Raw genomic sequence first — 26,088 nt, 5'->3', positions numbered from 1 at the left:
ACTAACATTTTCCCAGCTTCGACACAGGAAGTTGTCATGCCGTTGAGTGAGTTGGCACGTATACCGGAAGTACATTAGTGTAAGTGGAGTCAGGGTGCAGCAGAAGTTTTGACAGATTCCTTTAGGCCTTTCTGCGAATATTACTGATATTACTTCACATTCTGTAAGTTTTATTACGGCTATTTATTTGATTTCTCTTAAGTCAAATCAGAGCTATTATGAATGCGAATAATTGTGTGTGTGTGTACCTCAAATAACAAAGCGGATTTTCTGATATCTTGTAACGTTACTGCTCTGACAGAGACATGTTTATGTATGTAAGTTTGTTGACATGTATTCCTACTATTCACACTTTTTTCTTTTTTTATCTAGTAGTATAACGTCTTATTTTTTTCCTCATTTGCAGTCTGTCTAAGCAGTTCTTGACTTTCTAATTCGTTCTTTATATTTTATATTTGATAAGATCTGTCAATGCATGTTTATTTCTCCCTTGATTATGAAACAATTTAGGTGTGAAATTATGATTTTCTGCCTTTAAATTCTAATCTATTATTGATTATTTGATAAATATACCTGGTCTGGCTAGTTTTCTTCTGTTTAATGAGCGAACCTGATCTCTGTGAGCAACTGAGTTTGGATGATTTACTACAAAACCAAGAAGTGTTTCCTTGCATTTGACATGCATTGGTTTTTGATCATGTCTCAATCTGCAAAGACCTCAGATGGTCTCATCTTGTGTCTGTGGTTCTCTGTTGTAGACATAAGATGGTGCTGTTGTATCACTTTGATGATTTAATGAGCATCACCTGAGGTCTTGAGTGTCTACATTTTTTTTCATGATAATAAAATAATATGAGTTTGTGAGTAATAGTAGTTATGAGGATTTCGTTCAGACGTAGTACATAGGCCTGGTTTCACAGACAAGGGCTTCGACTAAAACCAGGATTGGAATTAGGCGATTTTAAGTAGCTTTTTATAATCATACCTTAGAAAAAACATTACTGATGTGCATCCTGAGACAAAACAATGGCACTGACTTATTTTAAGATATATCAGTGCTATTTGCTTTCAGTTAAAACACCTCAAACATGCATTTTAAGCTATGGACTTGCTTAAGCCTTGTCTGTGAAACTGGGGGATAGTTTCCCAAATCTTGCAGTAGCACCTCAATGCAGTGCAGTACACGAGATCCACGGGGAGGAGTCAGATCAAGATCCAAGGGGTGGAGATGGGTAGGATTAGGGGTGGGTTTAGGGATTAGGGGGCGGAGATGGGAGGTTTAGGTATAAGTAAGGTGGGAGGAGTTGGATCTTGATCCGACTCCTCCCCATGGATTTCATGTTCTGCAGTGAGGACCATCTCAAATCTTGTGCCTGTCACATGCTTTCTGCTAAATTATGTTCACAGGGCCTGGTAATTGATGTCCATTTAATCAGATAAACTGATCACTTCTGATTTGTCCTCACAGACTTGCAGGTAGCCGTCATGAGTCTTCAATGGACAGCCGTGGCTACATTTCTATATGCCGAGGTATTTGCGGTACTACTACTATGTGTCCCGTTCATCTCCCCAAAACGGTGAGTTTCATGTGTTAATGAAATGCATGTTAAGTTAATAGTCCACATAGTTATCGTAGTAATCTTAATAGCATCTGATAGTCGTCAGGTTATGAAAACTTTCACTTCTAATCTATTTTCTTCTCTCACACCAGTTTTCTTCAACACTGGCCTCTTTCCAGGAAAGATCTTCTGATCTTTAGCCTAAAAGAGTATTGCCAGTACTGAAATGTTTCCATTTGTTGCGAAATAATGTTGTTGTGCTAAAGCCCATTACTCTGAGCAGTTAGTTTTTGATTTGGATGTTTTTGATTCAGCACTACCAGGATAATTCAATTCTGTATAATGCTTTTATTTAAAAAAAGGTCTTGTGAGGGAGTTATTTCTTAATCTGAGAGCATTCACTTGATCTTCCAATCAGTTTAAAGGTTGTTAGGTTGGGGTACTTTGTAAACAACATTTTCCTTGAATCCAAAGAAACACTTTGAGAAGCATTTCTTTTTGAGGAGTCACACAGATTCTCAAAGACATTTGTTGGTGCTCCCTTTTAAGTGTGTTGTAAAAATGTTAACCTTATGATGTTCTTTGGACTCGTTGAGAAAGATCAGTGTTATCTTATGTGCCTTTTTGCCCTCTGTTTATTAAGGTTTTATCTCTGTCCTTGCCTTTGTAGATGGAGCAAAATTTTCAAGTCTCGGCTGGTCGCTGTCATTACGACATATGGAAACACTGCCTTCATCGTCATCATTTGTATCCTTGTCTTTCTGCTCGTAGGTGAGCTTGAACACACCTTACCGCATTGTTCCCATTAAGCAGTCTTCTTCAAACTTTACTGCATAAATGTACATACACCAACACACGGCAATGAAGTCAGTCAGTATGATGTTAAAGAAGATCATTAAAAATACTATTCACGCCGTCCCCAGTCCACACAGACCATTTGTTACAACTAAGTTGCAAAAGCGAGTCATTAAGAAAAAATCGCTGTATTCATGCTATAATGTGCTCATTAGCATATGACTGTCTGCAATTACATATTAATGCTTATTTAGTATTCAGCAGCTTCGCAGGGTTAAAATTTTGTATATTATACACATTATATAAAAATGATATGAAAAGGTATTTGAAAATATGAAAAAGTTAGTCATAACAGATGATTAACATACACTACTGTTCAAAAGTAAGTAATATTTATACACACACAACTGTTTTCAAGATTAATAATAATAAGAAATGTTGAGATGTATTAGAATGATTTATGAAGGTTCACTGAAGATTGAAGTAATGATGCTGAACATTCAGCTTTGACATCACCGGAATAAATTACATTTCAAAATATATTCAAATAGAAAATAGTTATTATAAATTGTAATAATATTGTAAAAATATTTTTTTTTGTACTTTTTTTTATTTATTTTTATTAAATTAATGCAGGCTTGGCGAGCATAAGAGATTTCTATCAGAAGTATAAAAATAAATTTGGCCATTTATATGAATTGAGTATATGCAATTAAAATAAAACATTTAATCTCTAATGTGTACATTTTGACAACCCTACAAACATTACATTTGCAAATTCTCTCTTCAACTTTTGCATGGAATGAACTAGATTTATGAATGAAAAATAGAAACCAAAGTTTGTGTTTCTGCCTCTACAGATGCATTTAGAGAAGTGAGAAAATACAGTGTGTCAGAGAAAGTGGATCTGAGCAACAACCCTGTGGCCATCGAGCACATCCACATGAAGCTGTTCAGGGCCCAGAGGAACGAATACATCGCCGGCTTCGCTCTTCTCCTGTGTTTGTGAGTGTTTTCTCTCTCTCGCCATGTTTGTCTCATTTTCTGTGACACTCGCTCCCCCAGGTCTCTCCCGCTTCTGTATTTTACCCACCTTAACATGTACATGTCTCACTTTGGCACTGGTTTTCTGAACATGATCAGTTACACGGCCTGACTTTATTTTAGTTGATGGCTCCCAACAGATTTTCTGGACAAGCTTTTAAACAGAACATCACCCTTTCAGAACAGGGTCGTTGGGTTCTGCACATTCTGTGCCAGAGGAGTATTCAAAAAAGATGTGCAAGTTGTTTGATTTTGACTGTGTGTTATGTTACAGTGCCTACTAAAGTTACCAGCCACCTGGCAAATAACGTATTTACTCACCAAACACCTTTTTTAACTCTCATTAAGTACTTGCCGGGTGTTAATTTATGACCCTGGGTGTGCAACTACTGGTTGCTTTCAGTAGGTTTTGCCAAATGTTTCTTCTCTGTCAATGTAGCCAAGCTCTGCCCTGCTGACCTCATCTGTCACTTAATCAAACCATTCACCGACATTCAAGATTACTTGTGTCAAAACAAACAAGGTTCAGTTAGAATGTTTATCAGTGATATTCAGTTAAAATATTATCAAGGTTGTTTTATTGACATATATTACAAGTCATGTTATGAAAAGCATATAAACTTAAGTGGAACTACTACTGAAGGTCAACTCTGTCACATGACTAAATAAACCAGGCTTGTTTATCATTTAAAATATGCAAATTAGTTACCATTTGCATATTTGATATTAAAAAAGTATATAGAATCCTCAGAAGACTTTTTTTAAACATGATCCACAACTAAGTAGTATGTAATGGAGTGCTACAGGAATCCTAAAACCCAGAAACTTCCGGTTCATCAACCCAGAGTCAGTGTCTTGACATAATGTCTGTGGATAAGCGAAAATAAAGAGTGAAAAGACTTAGGGAGGATGATGTTAAAATCATGGACCGTAGTGTAGTTTGTTTATAGCCTACCTAACTATTATTTATATGGCCTATATATAGCCTAACAATTACTGCTCAATTAAAGCATTTTGTGGAGGTGGGCGTAGATACAGTGCAATGAAGTTGGCCAATCACAGCAGTGGCCGTTTACTTGCATTTCTGAAATATTTAATGCCCCTTGAAGTATTTATGAGTGAAAAATTTAATTTTCACAAATTTTAAGGCATATTTATGCTAAAAACTTAGCAAACTTCAAAAGCTAACCTATGGACACGTATTATAAAGATCTGATAATGCATTTTATGACCCCCTTATGAGACCTAACCACAATCTCTCCGCAACCCAACCATACGCGCCAACCCGTTTGACTAAGGCTGTCGAGCCCCACTGGTGCGTTAATATGCAGTTTCAGTGGCAACGGTTCCGTGTGGCATACCACCTACCACAAAACACAATATCTGCCCAACCACCCATCATTCACGCAATATACACAGGAACGTAATGACTTTAAATACTATACAACCTATACAAATAGCGTTGTTCCACACTCTCCCATCTCATCCACTCTCCCCTGCTTGGCCTGGGAAATGGCCTTTATACATCTCATCCTCTCCTCCTGCTTTCGCACCTCGTTGACTACCAGCTTCCTCCTTTGAGCTGGGCCTGCCTTGTGCCATTTAGGAGGAGCTAAACTCAGCCCAAAACCCCCTCTTCCATGCTGTACCTGTCCCACGATATCCCCAATTTGAAGGTCAGCCTTCAGCCATATTACAGTAGACATGGAAAGAATCTTATGTTGAGCCGGTTAGGGGTCCCCCACACTGTTTCCATTCACAAACCTCATCCATGGGTACTTAACTTCTCGCAGCCCAATTGGCCGGTTCGTTGTTGTGCGCTTTACGCAACGTTTAAGAGTCTCCCAGCTCCGCATAGTTTTTCCTTACAGGGGTTTCACCATATTTTCTCTGAATGGCATGTTATTTATATCCTGCTGGATGACTACTACATCCATTAGCGATACTACTTCCCCTGACTGCTGGGCTTGAGTGTCGTTTTCGTAATCACACGGACAGCTGCAGGACATGTGATCAAGCAACTGGTGACGGGTATTATATTTAGCCAGTGTTCATCGCATTCTCTCTGGCCGAAAGGCCATGACTCCTGTTACAAAATGAACCTCTTCCACCTTGGCAGCAAACGCACAGATGCCACAAAGGTGATTGAAGCAGCGCATGACAGTTTGACATGTGATTCAGGCGTAATATGATTCAGTAGGTGCCACACATTTCCAATGTATAGTGGAAATCGCTGTTCTGTTTTTAACACAACACTATTATTTTCAGATAATAGATCTTGAAGGTTGCACTTTATTTTACAGTACTTATACTTAGATGTACTTACTGGGTAATGTAAGGTAACTACAGGGGTTAGGTGTAGGTTCAGGGTTATTAGTTATTACCCAGTTATTGTTACTGTAATGAGTTCATAGTATGCACATGAAATGTATATGTGAGTTAAGTTTATTTGTCATACCCCACTTTCACCTGATAAAATGTCTATATTTATAAAGTAGGAATAAAATACAACTGCATTCTCTCTCTCTCTCTCTCTCTCTCTCTCTCTCTCTCTCTCTCTCTCTCTCTCTCTCTCTCTCTCTCTCATATTTACATTTTATTCACATGCATCTGATATTATATATTCTTTTATTGAATCTGATATCTTCATATATATATATATATATACAATACATGTATTTCTTTACAATTTAAAAATATAATTTAAATAAAACAAAGTATTTGTATGCAGTATTTGATGTACTGCCTTTAATTTACTATGATTTTAATGAAAATTGTTTTTGAACAGGATGATTCACGGTACATTTTTATTGTGGTCATATGAGAAATGGAATATTTTTTTATATATTTAATAATTTTGGTTTGCATTTGAGTTAACATGTCTGTACTGTATAAGCATATACACTAAGGGATTACTTGTGTGCCTCATATAAAGGTTAAAGTGAACGCAGGTCACCTCAGATCACCTGGTTACCTCATACAGAGCATTTGACCAAGGTGTGGGCTTCACTTGCATTTATGCAAGTTGTGGCTGTCCATGGTTAAACCAATCTGCATTATGGTCACAACCGCCTTTAACAAAACCTTGAACCCTTTTACACATGTGGGCATTGACATGCATGCAATGCATGCCACCTTTAGCCTCTGCATTCAAGCACACGGTTCAAATGTCATCAGCCTGCATCTCTCAGCTCATCTGGTTTCATGAAATTGTAATTTTAGAAGACTGACTATGTTAGGTGAGGAGAATAGCCAAAATGTATACACTGGCTTTAGGTTGGCAAAAACCATTTGGTATTTGACTATGGTCAACTGGTAGTGACTAATTTATGTAATTTTGATCACACTTTGTTCTTAACTACTATGTACTTTTTGTGTTCATGGTTGAACTGTGAAACACTTTTGCTGCTATTGAGGTGGGATATGGGTAAGGTTAGGGACATGTTTGGTGGTATGGGTAGTTTTAAGGGTGGGTTAAGATGTAAGGGAAGGGTCAACAGTGTAATTATAGAGAAATTAATTACAGCTATATTTAAATGTAGGAATTCGGTAACGCAATCACATTATGAAATAAATGTTTTTCTCCAAAACACGTTGGCCACAATTAATAGCACCCCTCAGCAAACCAGGGTGACTAGGAACATGAAATTGTCTAGCTATGATGATTTGTTTCACAGGAGTTTGAATATGAGGAAACACAAAGGCCAAACTCCCTTAATCATCCATCACAATGAGTAAAACCAAAGAATATAGTTCTGATGTGCAGCAAAAGATTGTTGAGCTTCACAAAATAGAAAGTGTCTGTAAGAAAATAGCTAAAGAATTGAAAATCCCCATTTTGACCATCAGGGCAATAATTAAGAAGTTCCATTAAACTAAAGATGTTACGAATCTGCCAGGAAGAGGACGTGTGTCTATATTGTCTTAATGCACGGTGAGGAGGAGAGTTTGAGTGGCCAAAGACTCTTCAAGGATCACAGATGGAGAATTGCAGAGATTAGTGGAGTCTTGGGGTCAGAAGCCTACCAAAAAACAAAAAACAAACAACCCCTACATCAGCACATGCTGTTTGGGAGGGTTTCAAGAAATATCCTCCTCGCGCGGCTCATCCAAAAACAAACTCCAGCAAATTCTGTTGTCAGACATAACTGGAACTTCAAACAGCACAGGGTTCTGTGGTCAGATGAAACTAAAAAAAGAGCTTTTTGGCTGCAAACACGCTAGATGGGTTTGGTGCACACAAGGATAAAAAGTACCCGAACTGTACAATTTAATATACCGTTGGATCTTTAATGTTGTGGGCTGCTGGAGGTCTTGTTCAGATAAATGGCATCCTGGATTCTATCAAATATCAACAGATAAAAAAATCGAAACCTGACACCTTCTGCTGGAAATCTTATAATGGGCCGTGGTTGAATCTTCCAACAGGACAACAATCCAAAACATCAAAATCAACACAAAAATAAGTTACAGAGCACAAAATGAAGCTTCTGCCATGACCGTCCCAGTTCCCTGACCTGATGAGTGGAGTGAACTGAAGAGGAGAAGCACAAACATGGATCTGGGAATCTGCAGGATCTGGAGAGATTCTGTATGGAGGAATGGTCTCTGATCTCTGGTCAGGTGTTCTCCAAACTCATCAGACATTATAGGAGAAAACTCGGGAGCTGTTATCTTGGCAAAAGGGGATTGCAAAAAGTATTTAATAAAAGGGTGCCAATAATTGTGGTCAACGTGTTTTGGAGAAAAACATTTTATAATGTGATTTTCCCCCCCGACTTTCAATTCTTTTACTTCAATGAAAGGTTAGATTTTTGCACAAAAAAAATCATGAAAGATCAAAAGGATAAACATTGCAGATTTATTTTTTACAGCCATTTTTGATCATATTTACCAGGGGTGCCATTAATTCTGACCACAACTGTGTGTATATATATATATATATATATATATATATATATACAGTATTTTACCAAAAAGAAAATCTGGAGTAAATTCTATATAAAAGTTCTGCATGAAATGCCTTATAAGAGTTTTATAGAGTGTTTAATGTTTAATCCATGTTTAATAACAAAAAGGTCTGGTTTCACAGACAGGGCTTAGATTAAGCCAGGATTAGGCCTTAGTTCAATTAGGTCATTTAAGCAGCTTTTATAAACATGCCTTAGAAAAAAACATTACTGATGTGCATTTTGAAACAAAACAATGGCACTGATATATTTTAAGATATATCAGTACAAGTTGCTTTCAGTTAAAACAGCTCAATCATGCATCTTAATCTGGGACTAGTTGAAAGACTTCTCTGTGAAACCGGGGGAAAGTAGTACTGGTAAACCAAAGGATTGCTATGCTGTCAATGGGGCCTTTTGGGTAGTGTCTATGTGGTCAAAAGGAAGCATATTATATTCTGACCACTGATATTCTGGTCTCTAGATATGCCAAAGGTCCATATCTGGGATTTTTTTTTCTGGCAAGTGAAAATGATGCTAAACAAGCCACAAATCTTAAGGAATCATTCATGTGTGGGACGAGTTACGCAATGAAGTTCAATGTTTAGATTTGAGGGTTTGTTCAAATAATAGTAATAGAGATTCTTGCCTTTGCAAGCACTACTAATTATGCCAAAATCTGTGTCAGTACAATGCAGTGTTGGCTGCAGCGGTGAGCCGTAATGATCAGATACACAATGACTGTTTAGTAAATCCACTTGTGTGTGAGTTGATGTTGTTGTTTTCTCTCCAGGCTGTTGAGACGTCTGGCCACACTGCTGTCTCAGCAGGCTACACTGATGGCCTCTAATGAAGCCTTTAAAAAGCAGGCGGAGGGAGCAAACGATGCTGCGAGGAAGTACATGGAGGAAAATGAGAAACTGCAGGAGGTGAGAGAGAGTGAGTTGTGTATGGCAGTGACGGTCCACTAAAGCTTTTTCATGACCCCAAAGGCTTCCAAGCTGTGGTAACTTTTACCTGGTACCGGGTTCATGACCAACGGTGGTAACTACAGGAAGTAGTTTGGATGAATTTGCTATATAAAGGAGCCGTTCACCCAAAAATAAAAATTCTGTTATTGTTTACTCATCCTCATGTGGTTGTCTATGACTAACACAAAAGAAGTTGGTAAGCTGCTCTAGTCCCTCAATTCAGAGGTGTCAATTCCAGGGGTCAGAAAGTAAAAGTCCTGCCATATGTTTATTCCACCCATTAACTCAGCCAGCTGATTTCACTAATTATTTCTATCTCCTGGCTGAAAAACTGTGCTAATTAGCAAATCAGGTGATTGGAACAAAATACTGAGGAGGAATTTTACTTTCTGAACCTGGACTTGACACCCTTTCCTCGATTAAAAAAAAGAAACCATGAAGTGAGTGACTAAATGATGACAGAATTGTAATTTTGAGATGAATTGCTCCTTTAATGACTGCTAATCTGTTTGTGCTTTATTTAAAATTCCACATGCACTTCATTAGAAATGATTTGATCCTCTCATGAGTCATTCCGGTTTGTTAGGGGTTATCCATCTCTCAGTCCTCAGAGAAACTGTCAATATCGATATCATAGAGCTGCAGACTTTGCACTTTACCTCTAGATGGCAGAGTTCACATTATGTCTAGAATTAGAATTGCAATTTCAAATAACTGTTTTCTGGATTTTAATAAATTTTAAAATATAATTTATTCCTATGGTGGCAAATATAAAGCTGATTTTTTTAATGTGCCCATGAAGTAAAGTATTAATTTAGACCCAACATTTTTAAATAGCAGTGTATTTACCTCTGTATGCATTTATGGTCAGAATAGATGTTGTAAAAATATTTTAAAAGTTACAAGGTTCATTTTTAGAAAATTGGGTAGGAATATATTTAGGAAATATAATAAATAGGATGGATATATATGAAAATATTTTGGTTTAGTGGTTTGTAGCTGAAAGGTTATAGGTGACGATGAGCTTTCATCATTGTGCCCTTAATGCACCTGAACTCATCTGTGTCTGACAGACTTCCAGGGAAATTCAAGGGAGCTGCCAACCAATTTGTATAGTTAACGTCTGTAAAATAACCAGCAGCACAAACAATGTAGAGGGGAACTAGTTCATTAGATCACTTCCACATTGGCTGGCCTTTTCGAATTCAGTGGAAGGAGAAAGTGCCGAGTGTCATTCTGTGCCTTTAGGGTAGAAACTTTGTCATGGCTGCATTTCAATAACTAATCATTCTTATAGCACTATATTAATATTTCTCGAGCATTGCGTAAGGGGTTGTTCTAAATCTCTTAACTTGAGTATAAAGCTTCTGTTGGTAATTCAGCCTGAATTGGTTAACAGGCTCAGGTTAATCACTCTTTGTTTGATAGACAATTACAGTATTGCATATTCTGCAATAAGTAGTTTGTGTTAGATTTTTAAGTAGATTTAAGTTTGAAAATTTACCATTAGCCTTCATGGGACGTTTAACAGTGTTATTATAGTTTTGAATTATTCATTTAATTATTATTTCTGTTTTATTTTAAAGTTTGCTTTTTCAGTTTAGTTTTCTCTATAATTATTAGTTTAGTTTTTTTTTTCATTTGTTGATTTAGTTTTTAGTTTTTATTTTTAAAGTTTTAAGAATGCCAAAGTTAATACACTAGCTAGTATCATTTCAAAACAAAAATTAACAGCGTTACATTTCTCAGCAGAGTCTAGTTATTGTTATCTCGTGGCATTTTCATGTTTAATGCATGCAATTATTATTAATTGTATTGTTTATATACTATTATAGTATTTATTATTATTTTTGAATTAGCTTGTATAGTTCTATTTAATTTCGTTTTAGAAAATGTTATTATTTGCTTTTGTCATTTTAAGTAGTTTTTGTTTAAAAAAAAATATTTATTTATTTTAGTACTTAAACTTTATTTCAATTAGTTGTTAAGTCATTTCTAATTATTGTTTAATATTTTTTAAGTTCTAATATTTCATCTGCATTGATCTGGTCTTCCTTGCACATATTTAGTCACTTTTACTCTTCACTATGTCCATGCCTTTTGATTCTTGTAGCCAAGAGAAAGAAATACATGCACTGACTGTCATAACAATGGCAAAACAGCTTGGATGTGGTATGCCATTTGCATGTCTAGTTAGTTATTAAAGCCCTAGATACAGTGATCACATGCTGTGTTATTGTCTATAGCACATGTAGTTTGTTAGTATGTAGATGCCCGAGCGGGGAGAATGCTGGGATAGATCAGCACCGCGTGCCTCAATTACAGTGCTGACGTGCAGTAGGTCACACCTTTGATCTTTGCATGTACAAATTTACATCTGTCAAATGTTATAACACCACAGAACACACCATAAACAAGAGCACAAGCCATACTGAATGACAGATGGTGGAATATTTCAATTTAGTAAATTAAGCTTGACTCTAGCAGAAAGAGGCCGGTAAATCTCATTGTGTTTTCGAAGCGTCTGGGCAGGACGCGTGTCCTTGAACATGGTGAGATGACCTGACCGGCCTCTGTGATCCATTTTGCTGTGGTTATTATTGTTTGAAGCGAGCGCATAAGCCATGTGTAAATGCTAATGGGAAGAGGTGAGAACAGCACGTGACCCCCTAAAGGTCCTGTATTGATCTGTGATCTCTGTCCAGGGTCGAGCCATCCTCCATCACTGTCCCCTAGCAGGTGTTAAAGCACTCTCACATTTAATCAAGTGAGAATAAGATCATAAATTTTGCATGATTCTGCTTCATAAAATGAAGTTATATTGCAGCTATTAGTTACGTGAAATAGTTTTTTTATTAATTCATAATGCAATTAGCCAAGACGACTCATTCGGTAATAAAGCACTGATAATTTTCATGAGGGTTTGGCGTTTGGAATGGATCATATTCTACATTTAACTTTTTGGCAAATCCACTTATAATGTTAATCAAGATTTTAAGGGCGCTGTATATGCGAACAGCTTGTAACGAAACTTAAAGTCTTTAAACTGATGTGAAGGATGTTTTTGCCTGAAAATCACGTCACTATGGACTGTGTGCACGAGTGCGAACACGAGCAATGAGTTGCTGACTGCAGTGCACTTAATGGCCAACGGTGCCACTAATTTCCTAGATTAAGGGGTCAACACAGCTTGCATCTGACACCATTCTCCTTCACGTCCAATTTAAGCGTTGTCTTTTCAGCTTCGTGTTTGTACCTCAGTTGTATTTCAACTTCCTTTTAATATATCGGCAGGAAACATCTTCAAATACATCTGACCCAGATTTAGTTGTTCCCAGGGGCCAGAAAAAAACTTTCTCCTGTGCGACGTGTACCCTTGTCCAGCTCACTTTACAAGGGGTCATTTCAGAATGTCCACGTGCCTTGGGCTGCAAAACTTGAGTGGTTTAGCATTAAAATATTCACTCAGTCAGGTTTTAATGGTTTGTGGAATATGTACAGAGACTCATTTCACATATGAGAAACTTTCATGACATTGACAATCTTACAAGAATGCTCCTCATGGCATTATGTGTTAATTTGTAAGCGGAACAAGAGTACAGCATGTCAGCATGTAAGCAGACTTGAGTAAGCTTTGACTATTATTGAAGTTTCAGACAGTTCATGTTTATTATTAACCTCTTAAAATCAAAATTTCAGTTTTGTGGTGTTTAGTCAAAGTAAAATTTTAGCATATATATATATATATATATATATATATATATATATATATATATATATATGTGTATGTGTGTGTGTATGTGTATATTAGTATTTACACTTCTCTTCCTTGGACAACAGAAATAATGATGACGTCTTGGTCTCGGGACTTGTTATTTTTGTCAAAATGTGCATTGTATGACACGTGGCTGTATCCCACAATGCAGTGCACTCATCTTGAACCTTTCCAACTGATTTCCACTGAAAACCAACTAATAGGATGCCACTTGCTAAATGAAACATTAAACATTAAAGTGGTGAGGTCATGTGGCATATTGCATACTCTTTCACTGTTTAAATAAAACTAGTATTTAAGTGTACACTGCACAGTATGTGGTAAGCTGGCCAGCCACTATTATTAAAGTCCAAACTTACTGGCTCTATCAATAAAATAACCAATAAAACAAATAAGAGTACCATTTAGCACACATGCTCTCCTAAAAACAAGTTGTGTACTATTGGTAGATAATTAGCATAAGGTTATTTTACTATTGGTAGATAATTAGCATAAGGTTATGTTATTACTAGTATTTATATTCGATTTTGCTGTTAGAGGGGATTGTATTTAACTGCTTATGTTGTTTTATTTGATCAGACCATTTATTCTGTAGCTTTCTGGCGTTTGAGTCTACAGGCTAAAATCTTTCTAGAGAATGTTTTCTGTTTGTAGCAGGAATGGGCAGGTCAGATATGAATGGCAACATATGATGGTTACTCACTAACTGAATCTCCTAAGATGATGACACAGATGGAGATCATTGATAAACCTAATTTTAACTTGATTGCAATCCCTGGGAAAATGGAGCACTTGTTCTCTCCGTAACTTATGTTAATGAATGCCCTGTGAAACTGTCATTTGTCCCATTTAAAAGTTGAGCCTACAGGGCAGATGATTGGGTTTTCTGTGAAATGTTTTGCAAGTCTTGCAGCTAAATTCATGTCCTTACGTTCATCTGAAAACATCAGGAAACGGTTTGCAACCCATTAAGCCTGTTTTCCTGATAATGCAGTATGGAACTTGATTTGAGTCAATAACAAATTGCACAATACCATGTATTACCAAATTAAACAGGTTTGATTATGACGGCATATGGGCTTTCGCAACAGGAGGAATCTTTTCATTGTTCCTAGAACTAAAGGTGGAATTACCCAGTTTTTGGTGTGTTCGCACAGCAGGAACTGGGAACGATTTTAGTTCTAGGGACGGTTTTTGGGGGAACTATATTAGCTACTACTTTAGAATAGGGTCTAACCCAGCACAATAGGAACTACCAGTAACGTGACTATACGCTGATTGGCCAAACGCACGCAAAACGGATATGCACCATTTTTTTAAAAGCCGTGTACACGCACAGATTATAACCTATTTATTTACTCCACAAACTAACTCTACAAACATGGAAAAAAATTATAGATGGACCTCTCAACCTTTATGCTAAGGAGAAAATCCAACGCAACTTTGAAGAGACTAAGCGAAACTTCATTATGTATTTCTGCTCAGTTAGCCGACATTGGCCATCGAACACACGGAAAACACTAATACTTTTTCATAAGCCGTTTACTTTCTTTATATAATAGATCTTTCTGTATTCTGTAACGTATTAGACAGGACTGTTAAACAGATCGTAATCTAATGAAGACTGGGAATGGGAGCGCTGTGTGTTCTGGCGTTCTCAGCGCCGTCAAAATAAGTCACAACAACAATCGCGGCTTAAGCTACGCTTAAACAATCGCGGCTTAAGTGTTCACACTACAAGTGACTTTATCGCTGCATGTCGCCAGTGGCTGGCGGTGAGGTCGCTAGTGGGCGTTCCCATTACTGGTTGCCTAGTAATGTTTGTGAGTGGCATTCACGGATGGTACTCCTTAGGGGTGTAAATCGGAGCCTTCATGACGATTCGATACGATACCGATTTCTAAAGCCAACGATTCGATTATTTTCGATACTTCAGAATTCCCCGCGATACGATTCGATACGATTCAATAATCGATATTTTTACATGATATCTATTAAGTTTCAAATAAATCAACAAAAAGTTTATAATTTGCCTTTTATTGAGAATACAGGAACAGTATTCTATTCACATAATGTGTATGTTGTGCTCAATGCACTGCAAATAGAACAGCAAATATAACAGTTACTGCATTCAGTTCAAAACTTGATTCTATCGAATCCTGGTGCGTTTCCGTGCATCTTACGTCATCGCAAACGTGCACGACGCATGATAGAAAACAAAACGCGGGTCAATATATTGTGTTTTTTATTTTATTTGGTGCTATTATGCACAGCTGAGTGAACAACACCGGTTTACTGTGTGCAGCATTTGGCTTTTTGCTGATTGCAAACGCAGGAGACAGTGGATTTCCATTAATGTGTTGCCCTGAGTCCACGCGCTATGTGTGTGTGAATACACTGCAGACTCACTCTCGCTCTTATCCAAGGTAAATATCAACACTATCAGCCCTTACATGTGTTTTATTTAACTAAATACATCATAATCAGCTAAAAAGCATGCGCAGGTCACTTACTTCCTGAACAAGTGCGCACCCGAGTCCGTGATGCTTTCACATTCACGTGAGCCGCGGCACGGTTCGAGTGCAACCGAACTCAGCGCACCTCCTCTAGGCAGTCTCGGGTTCGGTACTCCAGTGCGCACCAGGGTCAGCGTGACAGACAGCGTTTACATAATTAGAGATTTTTCATGCGAACCGTGCCCGTTCCGTTCCGTTCCGAGTTGGTGTGAAAGCACCCTAGACTTTTCAAGAAAGCTGTTGAAGTAGCCTTTTGTACACGTTAGCGCCTGTTTGTTTACGTTAGTAACTGCTAGCTTGGAATTCGCTGACTAAGTGACTGAGGGTGCATTCACACTGGCAGTTTAGTTGCGTTAGCCCAGTGCATAACAACAATCGTTTGTACGCATATGAGCGGATGCTGAAAATAGACAGGCGGCAAAACAAACACATTAATCGATACTCTTGCGGACACATCGATGCATCGAATCGTCGGCTGTATAATCGATGCATCGATACGAATCGATTAATATTTACACTCCTAGTACTCCATGTTGTAGAACAAATACGTTTTCTTTCCGCTACAAACAAATATTTTGGAAGGAAAAGTCTAAATATAAATGGAATCAGTACATAAAATGCATAATATTAAAGATGAACAAGAAACAGCGAGTGCTCCTTGGCATTGCGGCTATTTAAATGCAGCAAACGGCAGATGTCGGCCTATCTGGAGTCAGCATGGCTAGTACCACCGTATGAGACATAAATTATTGGACAGTTTCTGACTGCTAAAATGAGGTTTGCATTTATCTTGCCTCGGTCGTACTCTGCACTGAAGAGTGACGGATCTCACTCTTTATTTCCATAAAATTAAACAGATCTCAACTTTGTTGCATCACTGGAAACGCCCCATCCAGTCGCCAACGGTCTCTGTCCCTCGTGTCGCCGGAGATCGCCCGCTCTCCATTGAAATGAATGGTATCGTGTCACTTGTGGTGTGAACGCAATGTTACGTTGCTTCAGAGTTCCTACTGTGGGTGTGAATGCAACCAGGTAAAGGGCCCTAGAGCAGTGGTTCTCAACTCCAGTCCTCGGGACCCACTGCTCTGCACATTTTTTATGTCTCCTTATTTAACACACCTGATTCAGATCACCAGCTCGTTAGGAGAGACTCCTTGATCTGAACTGAGTGTGTCAGATAAGAGAGACATACAAAATGTGCAGAGCAGTGTGTCCCGAGGACTGGAGTTGAGAACCACTGCCCTAGAGAACATTTAGTTCTTGGGGAACCGCCCTGTTGGTTAGTTCCTAGAACTACCTGGTGTGAAAGCCCCTTGTGTTGACATGAACCGTTTCATCACATAATCTACACCCTCGATATTATCAGGGAACAATTTTAGAGAAATAGCTGATTATTACATGAGATGACTAACAGAAAGACTGACTGTTTTTCATCAGAAACTGCGGCAAGCGGGCGTTGAAGTGCCTGAAGTGGGTGGGAAGGTCAAGGGTGGCGTGGAGGAGGATAAGAAAAATCTGACAGAAGAGGTCAGGAAACTGAAGGATGAACTCGACGCAACCAAGAAAGGTACTAAATGGTTCTGATTCACTCGTACACTGAACCGCTCTGTTAAGCCCACCGCTGTTTACATGTGTAAAAAAAGAATTCTATATTAATGCATCAAGTCGCTTGGTGAGCCTAAAGTTTGGCAAATTAACAAATTTCTTCATGGAGGTTGCTAGTATCAATATAATTATTTATCCATCAGATTTTGTTTAGATCATGAAAGGTGGCCTGTGATGATATTGATTTAATATTTTTTTTCCATTGTAAAGGTCAACAGAACAGTCGTGTGTGTAAATGTATATTATATAAACTCAAACTTTTATGTTAGAGGCGATTTAATCGATTTGTCAACACTTATTTGAATATTTTTTAAAATGTAATTTATTCCCATGATGACTTTTTCAGCATCATTACTCATCTTCAGTGTCACATGATCCTTCAGGTATCATTCTAATATGCTGATTTGCTACTCAAGAAAAAGTATTTTCAATGTTGAAAACTGTTGTGCTGCTTAATATTTTTGTGTCCACTGATGTTTTTTTTCAGGATTCTTTGATGAATAAAAAAGTTCAAAGCATTTATTTTAAATAGAAACCTTTTGTAAGATTATTAATATCTTTGTCACGTTTGCTGAATTAAAGTATTAGTTTCTTTTAAAAAAATCTTACTGACCTCAAACGGTAGCATAGTTGGCTTCAGTTTTGATTTCATATTGCCTGATGTGGGTACAGAGTAAATCTAAATAATTCATAGTTTAGAAAAATCATTTGACCCCTCTGGTGACCCTGCCGTGAGCAACACAAGACGACTCCTCACAGAGGAATGAGCTTAGTAAGCTGGATTCCCGTGCCTCCTTCCACATCTACACTGCATTTAGACTGTGCTTAGGGGTTCATGACTCTTTCATGACCTCCCAACAAAAAAGCTGTCAGAGAGTTTGCAATTAAGTCATTTTATTAATTTAGTAATAGATTTCATATCAACCCGCCTTTTTAAATGTCATGTAAATAAAAGTAATAGTGTTATACACTTCCATTCCAAAGTTTGGGGTCCGTAAGATTGTTTTAAACAAATTAATAATTATTAATTATCAAGGAAGCATTAAATTCATCAAATGTGACTGTAAAGACTTTTTTAATGTTATAAAAGATTTCCATTTCAAAATGAATGCTGTTCTTTAGAACTTTCTATTCATCAAAGAATCCTGATAAAAATCAATCAAGGTTTTCACAAATATATTAAAGGAAAACTCCGGTCAGTTTTAACATTGAGCTCATTTTTTTTGTAAATTTGGGGTGCTGTCAGTACAGCGACCGAAACGGGAAGTAAATGCATCAGATTTTTGTTGTTGTTCTAAGTCCACAGTAGTCGATTGTCGAGTGCGCGCAATGTCGATTGTCGATCATTGGTAAATTACCATTGCTTAGTTACCAATGATTGGGCACTCGACAATTGACTACTGTCGACTTCGACCGAAAACAGGAAGTAAATGCATGTATGTGAGCTGGCTGAATTAACATCACTTTTATTCATATCTTTCACATCTACTGCAGTCAGATTCACCGTGTTCACTCTGAATAAAATCACTGACATGGCTGTGCACTTGTAATGACACATCAAGGATGTTAAGAGGCTAAAAGCAGGTTTAAAACTTGCCCCATTTAAGTCAACAGGGTGCAAATTTTTAAAAGAGGATAACACGATGTAGGCAACACCGATTTTTATCATTGTTCTCTGTACTGACAGCACTCCAAATTTACAAAAAAATTAGCTCAATGTTAAAATTTACCGGAGTTCTCCTTTAAGCAGCACAACTGTTTTTCAACATTGATAATAATAAGAAATGTTTCTCGAGCAGCCAATCAGCATATTAGAATGATTCATGAAGGATCATGTGAAAAGTTCATTTATTGTAATTTATTTTGATAAGAAAAGTTATTTTAATACTATTTTGCAATAATACCGCTTTAATGTATTTTTGATCAAATAAATGAGCCTTGGTCATTTGAGCCAAAAACATTAAAAATGTTCACTGACCACAATCTTTTAAATGCTAGTGTACAGTATGTCTATCACATGGTCTCTTTCGATCTAAGTGGGCAGTGTTTGCACAGAATAAGCTGCAAAGTGGACCAGACTTTCTGCTGAAGTCAAACGTCTGACTGTGATGCTACTGTAACCCGGAGACATTTTCTGTGCTGATTCTCCACACTGTTTGCGTGTATGTGCAGCTCTTCAGAAGTCTGACAGTGATGTGAAGGCCATGAAGAAGCAGGCCGAGAACCTCACAACGGAGTACGACCGTCTGCTGGAGGAACACGCCAAACTGCAGGTCAGAGCTCACGCATGTCACACCTCGAACATCTTTGCCATCAGGACTCTGCTGCCGCTGTCTACACAGACTGCAGTCTTCTAAGGCAGAAACCTGAAGTGACCTGAAGAGAGCTTAATGATTCCAATAGCATCTCAAGTATGTGAGTTTAGACGTGGCGAGGCTCTGGTTAAACATTTATTCTATTTCTTATTCTGAACCTCATTGGCATAATTACCTATTGAGTTTGAAGCCTGATTCATTGCTGTGAATCAGTTATTTTCAATGATTTCATTGAAAGAGTTTGTAAACCTGTATGAATTTCTTTCTTCTGTCGAACACAAAAGAAGATTATTTGAAGAATGTTTGTAACCAAACAGTTGATGGTCCCCATTGACTTTCATAGTATTTTTTTTCCTACTATGGAATTGAATGGGGAAACTTGAAAGTACTATGGAAACTTGAGGGTGAGTAAATGACACATCCATCCCTTTAAGTGTTTTTAAATTCCATTTTTATTCATTATTTTAAAGTTTAAAGTGTCAGCAGTGTCACCTTCTAATCTAAATCATTAGAACATATAAAATAACCTGTTCCTGTAGCGTTCCTGTCATTCGGAGGCGAGGTCATTGTTCATTTCCAAGGACACGCATACTGATAAAATCTATGCCTTGATGCAGATTAAGTTGGTAAAAGCATCTGAGAAATGAGTAAATGTAAATCTATCAAACCACTTTGAATGTTCTGAGTTTCTGTTTCCAGTCTGCCCTGATGCCAGCGGTTTAAGTCAATCTGCCAGTTTCTGCTGGAGACTTTTTTTGGCTGAAAGCAAATATTATAATGCTGTCAGTGAACAGTAAAGCTACTGTGGCATCTGTTTTTACTGGGCTTAAAGGTATAACACCATTTAAAGAATGGCAGACAAATATCACAGACTGATCCCACTTCACATACTGTACGGTACTATCTGTCCTATATATTGCGCAAGATGCATTCAAAAGTTGACATGCGTTGACATGTAGTTGCTTCTAGTCAGCATCAAAATAAAGTGTTAACGGATGTCAAGCAGACAATCTTACTGACCCCAAATTTTTGAACGGTAGAGTATGCAGATTGGGATTCAGCCAGAGTATATGTTTGATTATACATCCCCCAGGAAACACTGTCCTGTGTAATTTACATTTATGCATTTGCATTCAAAGTAGATATTTTATCTGTTCATGTATTCCCTGGGAATCAAATCCATGACCTGGCAAGAACTATGCTCTACCGTTAGAGCTACATTAATGCTTTAATCTCACACTTACTGTATATTAAAGTGTGAGATCCATAGTCTTGGTAAAAGCAATCTCAGAGATATTTTAGGTATCACGCACACAAAACTGAGAGGCCGTGTATAGTGGCACCACTGGCACGTGTCCAGTTGGCGTCTGTTAGCATGTAGAGTGAACGCTACAGTGAAACACGTTTTAAAAGAAACTGATATCAGTATATTTAGTAAAGTTTAAAATTTCACACATGCTGTCATCAGTCTGTCACTAAAATGACATGTTGAGAGTCAGTTTTCACACGGGCACTATAGAACCATAGTTGCATTTCAAGACTCAAGATACAATGTTTCTCTAAATGCACACAAGGAAGAATGTTTAATCTTTCTCATTTTGACCATTTATATAGACCAATGTATCAATACCTTAATAAACTATAATCTTTAAGCAAAAAATAAATTACAAGCATGCTCTCATCTCAACCTGAAGCGTGTGTGTGGTGGGCGTTCTGCTTCACTGTGGCTGATTGTGGTAGAAGAGATCACTCACACTTTAATCACTCGAGCGAGGGAATCGCTACATCAAGGGTTTTTTCCTATCATTTTATTTCCCTGAAGTCCGTCTGACATAGCTTTACCATACATTTTTCTCACAATGAAGATGGCCTCAGGAGATGTCATGGCGTTAACAAAAAACATACCAACTATTTCTGTGAAGTCTGCCCTTGTCAGCCGACTCTTGGAAACATTGACCGTGACGACCGTGGTCTCCTCAAGTGTGTGTATGTGAGACACAGAGAGGTGGAGTCTGATAGACAGGCTTCTCCGGTTTACACAAGTCAGCTGCTCATAAGAGACACATAAACACATCCTGCAGTTATTGCCGTTAGACGCTCCGCAAACAGCAACATGGTGCTTGATTTCATACACAGCACTGTAAAGCCCATCTCGTCATTTTCATTGCATGACATCACTGTTAGATGAAATGTTTTTGGCTATATATATAGTATAATATTATATACATTTTTATTTTTCAATGCACAAGTTCCACAATACAATTTTCCCAAGTATGAGAGTTAAAAAATATTAAGATGCACATTATATTGCTACCTGAAAAATCTTTGCCTTTAAAGTTCATTATACAAGAAATTTAAATCTGTTTTCTTATTTGGAAAAATGAAATGCATGAATTTATATGTATATGTGCTTGCGAATGGTAAAATCTCATCATTTTTTTTAATAACACTCTTGCCTTCATTTTGAAAGGTCCTGTGGTGACCAATGAATTTCTACTCAAAAATATTCTGTGTAGTTCCTCAATTAATACACAGTTTTACAACCTACATGTATAATGATTATACTTGAATCATATTATACTATATTTTCATAATTTGGTATAGTCTAAAGCTCTAAAATAAAGTTTAGCATGACACTACTGAGATTTCTTGTGATGTCTGCCAGCTGAATCTTACAGGATTATGCAAATCTGTGTCAGTTGGAGATGTCCATCTTCTTTCTGCTCTGTCTCTGAACACAGGCCAAATGTGATGCTCAACAGGACAAGAAGTCAGACTGAACGAAGACCATCATGCACCTGCTCTCTTTCCTGCATCCTCATTGGCTGATAGCAGCTCAGCTGGGCTGCGCATCACTCTGGCTGTGTAAGAACAGGCTTCCGTTCTTCATTAATGTGCTTTCCATGTGATTCATTAAAGCCTGAGCAGGGTTTTCATTCACTTTTTCTTTTCTTTTTGGTTTTTGCTGTGAACTTGTTGTTTAATTTTTATTTCCAAAGTTTCGGTTGTAAAATGTCACTTTAGAATTGAATATCTGCTGACAAGAGTGTTACATTTAATTTCTTGATTTCACAGTTTGTACGTCAGGTACATTGATCCTCATCCATGAAACACAAGCAGGGTGAATTTCTGTGGTTAAATCTCTCTTACATAAATAGTCACATTGAATTAAAATCAACGTTTTACATTAGCATGATTTTACAGTTTACACAAATGCATTCAGCTTGTGATTCATAAATGAGGCCCTTTGTTTCTATAAAAGGACCAAGAAACACTACTGGATATTCTAGCTGAGATGTTTTCACGAATATAAGTGTTGGGTTGCAAACTTTAATTGTCTGCATCTTAATCAACTGTTTTCCTTGCCATATGTAGGAAAGCTTCGATCTTTCTTTTGAATATGGAGATTTGGTTTCAGTACAGATGCATGTCTTGGTTAATTTTAGATCTTTGATTTATCGGGTGCACAACACTTTATACCCAATATGCACCTAAGAAAGAAAATCCCTCCAGTTTACGAGCGACGAGCCTCGTGCTTCATGCTATACGAAGATATTTTTGTTAGGTTTTTTTTGTCCTGGGTGTGGGATAGCTCCTTTTTTTTCTGGGCTATTGTAGAACAGAACGAGTAAACTGCTTCTTTCCAGTCCTGTCTGGTTTGAGGCCACTGAGTCGCTATAATCTGATATGAGCCTGGCAGGGCTGTTACAGTGGGTAAGAATGCCACTTTGGCAGGAACAGCAAAGCATCCCCAGCTGATATTGTGTTTCAAAACACGGCACGCTCTATCTCTGGTCTTCTAGGTATTGAAATGATATTGTCACATTTGAGGGCCACAAAGTAGTTTTGCATTTAACATGCAGGTAATGTTTGGCATCGCTAAAGGTCACCGTGTTCGCTCTGGTTGTTTTACGGTTCAAACGTCCTGGGTTTCTTCGGGTCTCGTCTGGCATGTGCAAGCAAATGTCTTTGCAATCTTAGAGCAGTGTGACCTGAAAAGGAATCAACCGGAATGACATCATCGCCGTGTTAAAATTGGGATCTGTGGGAACAACATTAGTACTTTTTTGGGCTCTCGGAGGAAAGGGCATCGGGCTCAATGGCAAAGTGTCGGATAATTCATAGTCAAGACCTCCTGGACTGTTACCAGTCATAAGAACACGAGGAATGCCTTCTGCTACCATGACACTCGTTTACTATTTCATACGCTCAACGATAGGTTCGATTAGTAAAAAGTGTATACCTGAAGATCGTGCATTTTGACACGCGTGCGTTGGCTGTCATGTCATATTGTGTAATTTTCGAAACCGTAAATAAACGATCAATTATGATACTGTTAAATGGGCTCTTTCTTTATATGCATTCCTGAATTTGTAGCTTCTTTCTTATATTGTTTTTTTTAACTGTGACTTACAAAAAAAACCCATGCACTGTTGTGTTGGCAATGACAGAATAAATACTTGCCCGTTATGAAACCTGTTGCGTAGTTTTGATAGCGTAATGCTGTTATCTGCCTTGAATATCTTCAGGAAAGTTTCATCAGTAATGTCAATCTGCATCACTTCACTATGAAATTTGTGAATTTATGTGTTCTGGTGATGTGCTGTAGTTGGGATTTTGATCAACCAAACCAAATAAATTCTACTTCATTCATCCTCACTTGATTGAGTCTGCAGTTATTTTTATTATTTTTAATGTTTGTTTGAACTATTTTAATAAAACCTATCAAACCTGTCATCATCATTCAAATTTACCATAAGTATCTTAAAAGTGCTGCATATGATTTGTGCACTTTTGCAAACGGAATCAAATGATTCATTAAGAAAATTCATTTTCCCCGTTCCGCTCTTCATATCAACCATGTAACTTTAAAAGACTTTCTAAATCTAAATATTAGATTTTTTGTCAAACCTTCAGTCCTTAAACAATGTTTGAAACGACATTACTCGGGTGAGTCAATGACTGCGAACTATTCCTTTAAATCTCATGCAAAGCTCAAAATAAGCGGGTTTCCTGAAAATGTGCTTGCTGTGGGCTATTTCCTCAGGCAAGTTGTGAAGAGAGGAGCTGTAATGTAAAAAAGTATGTGTTTTTTGAACAATCAAGCATATTCTAGTAAGCCCCAAAAGCAAGACTGGGTGAAAGGGCATAATAGGACTCCATTATAGGACAGCTGCCGTCTGTGCTGTTAACCCACATGATCGCACTGTAGATCTGCATACAGATATTATATCATAGAGATATTAGCAATATATGCCTGCCAACATCATTTGCATAGTTTACATGTTCATCAAAGTGGTTATTTAACACCATGCACTTAAATTATTTAAAACTGTATTGTAGTCCTACAACAAGGAATTTATTAATTAGTCTTTTCACATTGTATATTTGCTGGAGTTGAATTCATTGGCTAAATGATTCACAGCATTGAAATGAAGTCGGGCTGAATTGCATGCAGCAGAGTTTTCCTTCTTGCAGTCCTGTACACTTATATCACAGGGTAATTATTTTAGCTGTTGATATTAAACAGATGAATGCTTGGTCTATTTATGTCTGCATACCAGAGCTCAAATCTGGGTCAAAGTCTCCTCAGAGTCGTGAACTATGTGCTTCAGACCCAGTGAAGGAGGAACACTACTTGAGCAATAACATCCAGAATTGGCTATTTGTGTTATTGCAATCTTACACATATAATGAGCTCATTCAGTTAACGCATCCAACTAAAAAAAAACAGCCTATACGCAATGTATGTACAGTATAGAGCAGAGGTGTCCCATCCTGCTCCTGGAGGGTTACTGTCCTGCAGAGTTCAGCTCCAATTAAACACACCTAAACCAGCTATTCAAGCTCTTACCAGCCATACACACTGTCTGGACAAAAAGTCGCTGTTTGGATTTAAATAAGCATATGCTTAAGTCAATGATTGGATCATTATTGCAGTGATTATTAAGTTTCTAGCATGTTATATGTTTGGCAACAGTTTTTCTAACTCTAATTGATGGAGTGTAGCTTTTCATTTCTTAAACAATCATTTAGAAAAACACATCATGGCCATATTCCAGGATAACAATGCGAAGATTCTTCAGGCTTAAATTGTGAAAGAATGGTTGTGAGGGAGCATGAAGAATCATTTTCACACATGAATCGTCTCCTCTGAGTCCTGACCTTAAACTCATTGAAAGTCTTTGGGATGTGCTGGAGGAGACTTTACAATGCAAGAATCCAGCACTCTGTAAATACAAGATTTGACCAAAAAACATTTATTTTCATGTAGATGCATAAATATTTGGTCTAAATCTTGTATTGACAATGTAAGAGTCCAGGACTCTGCGAAGTTTTTTTTTTACTTGTGGATATATATTTTTTACAATTATTTTCACTTGTTTGCACACTTGAATTATAAGTAAATATCATTAGTAGCTAGTTATCAGACTTTTGGTAACAAAAATATTTTCTTACTTGCAAATCAATAAGTAGCTGCGTTTCCATTACCCTTCAAATTTCAAATAGAAATTGCGAATGGAAAATACGCCCAATGGAAACGCGTCAATTTCGCAAA

The 26,088-nt window shown here is 37.5% G+C and overlaps 1 protein-coding gene across 1 annotated transcript; it reads left to right on the top strand.

Moving 5' to 3' along the window:
* Positions 1-28: 28 nt before the first annotated feature.
* Positions 29-24,188, top strand: bcap31 (B cell receptor associated protein 31). Its single transcript, XM_077223068.1, has 8 exons — positions 29-163; positions 1,469-1,577; positions 2,230-2,330; positions 3,215-3,359; positions 9,141-9,276; positions 17,047-17,176; positions 19,387-19,487; positions 22,271-24,188. The coding sequence occupies exons 2-8, from the start codon at positions 1,486-1,488 to the stop codon at positions 22,307-22,309; spliced, it is 744 nt and encodes a 247-aa protein (XP_077079183.1). The 5' UTR covers positions 29-163; positions 1,469-1,485; the 3' UTR covers positions 22,310-24,188.
* The last annotated feature ends 1,900 nt before the right edge of the window (positions 24,189-26,088 follow it).

The sequence above is a fragment of the Siphateles boraxobius genome, unplaced genomic scaffold (genome assembly GCF_051911475.1).
Source record: "Siphateles boraxobius isolate OS27281-9 unplaced genomic scaffold, OSU_SipBor_1 9, whole genome shotgun sequence".
Classification (NCBI taxonomy): domain Eukaryota; kingdom Metazoa; phylum Chordata; class Actinopteri; order Cypriniformes; family Leuciscidae; genus Siphateles; species Siphateles boraxobius.
This window is presented reverse-complemented; position numbering and strand designations above follow the sequence as displayed.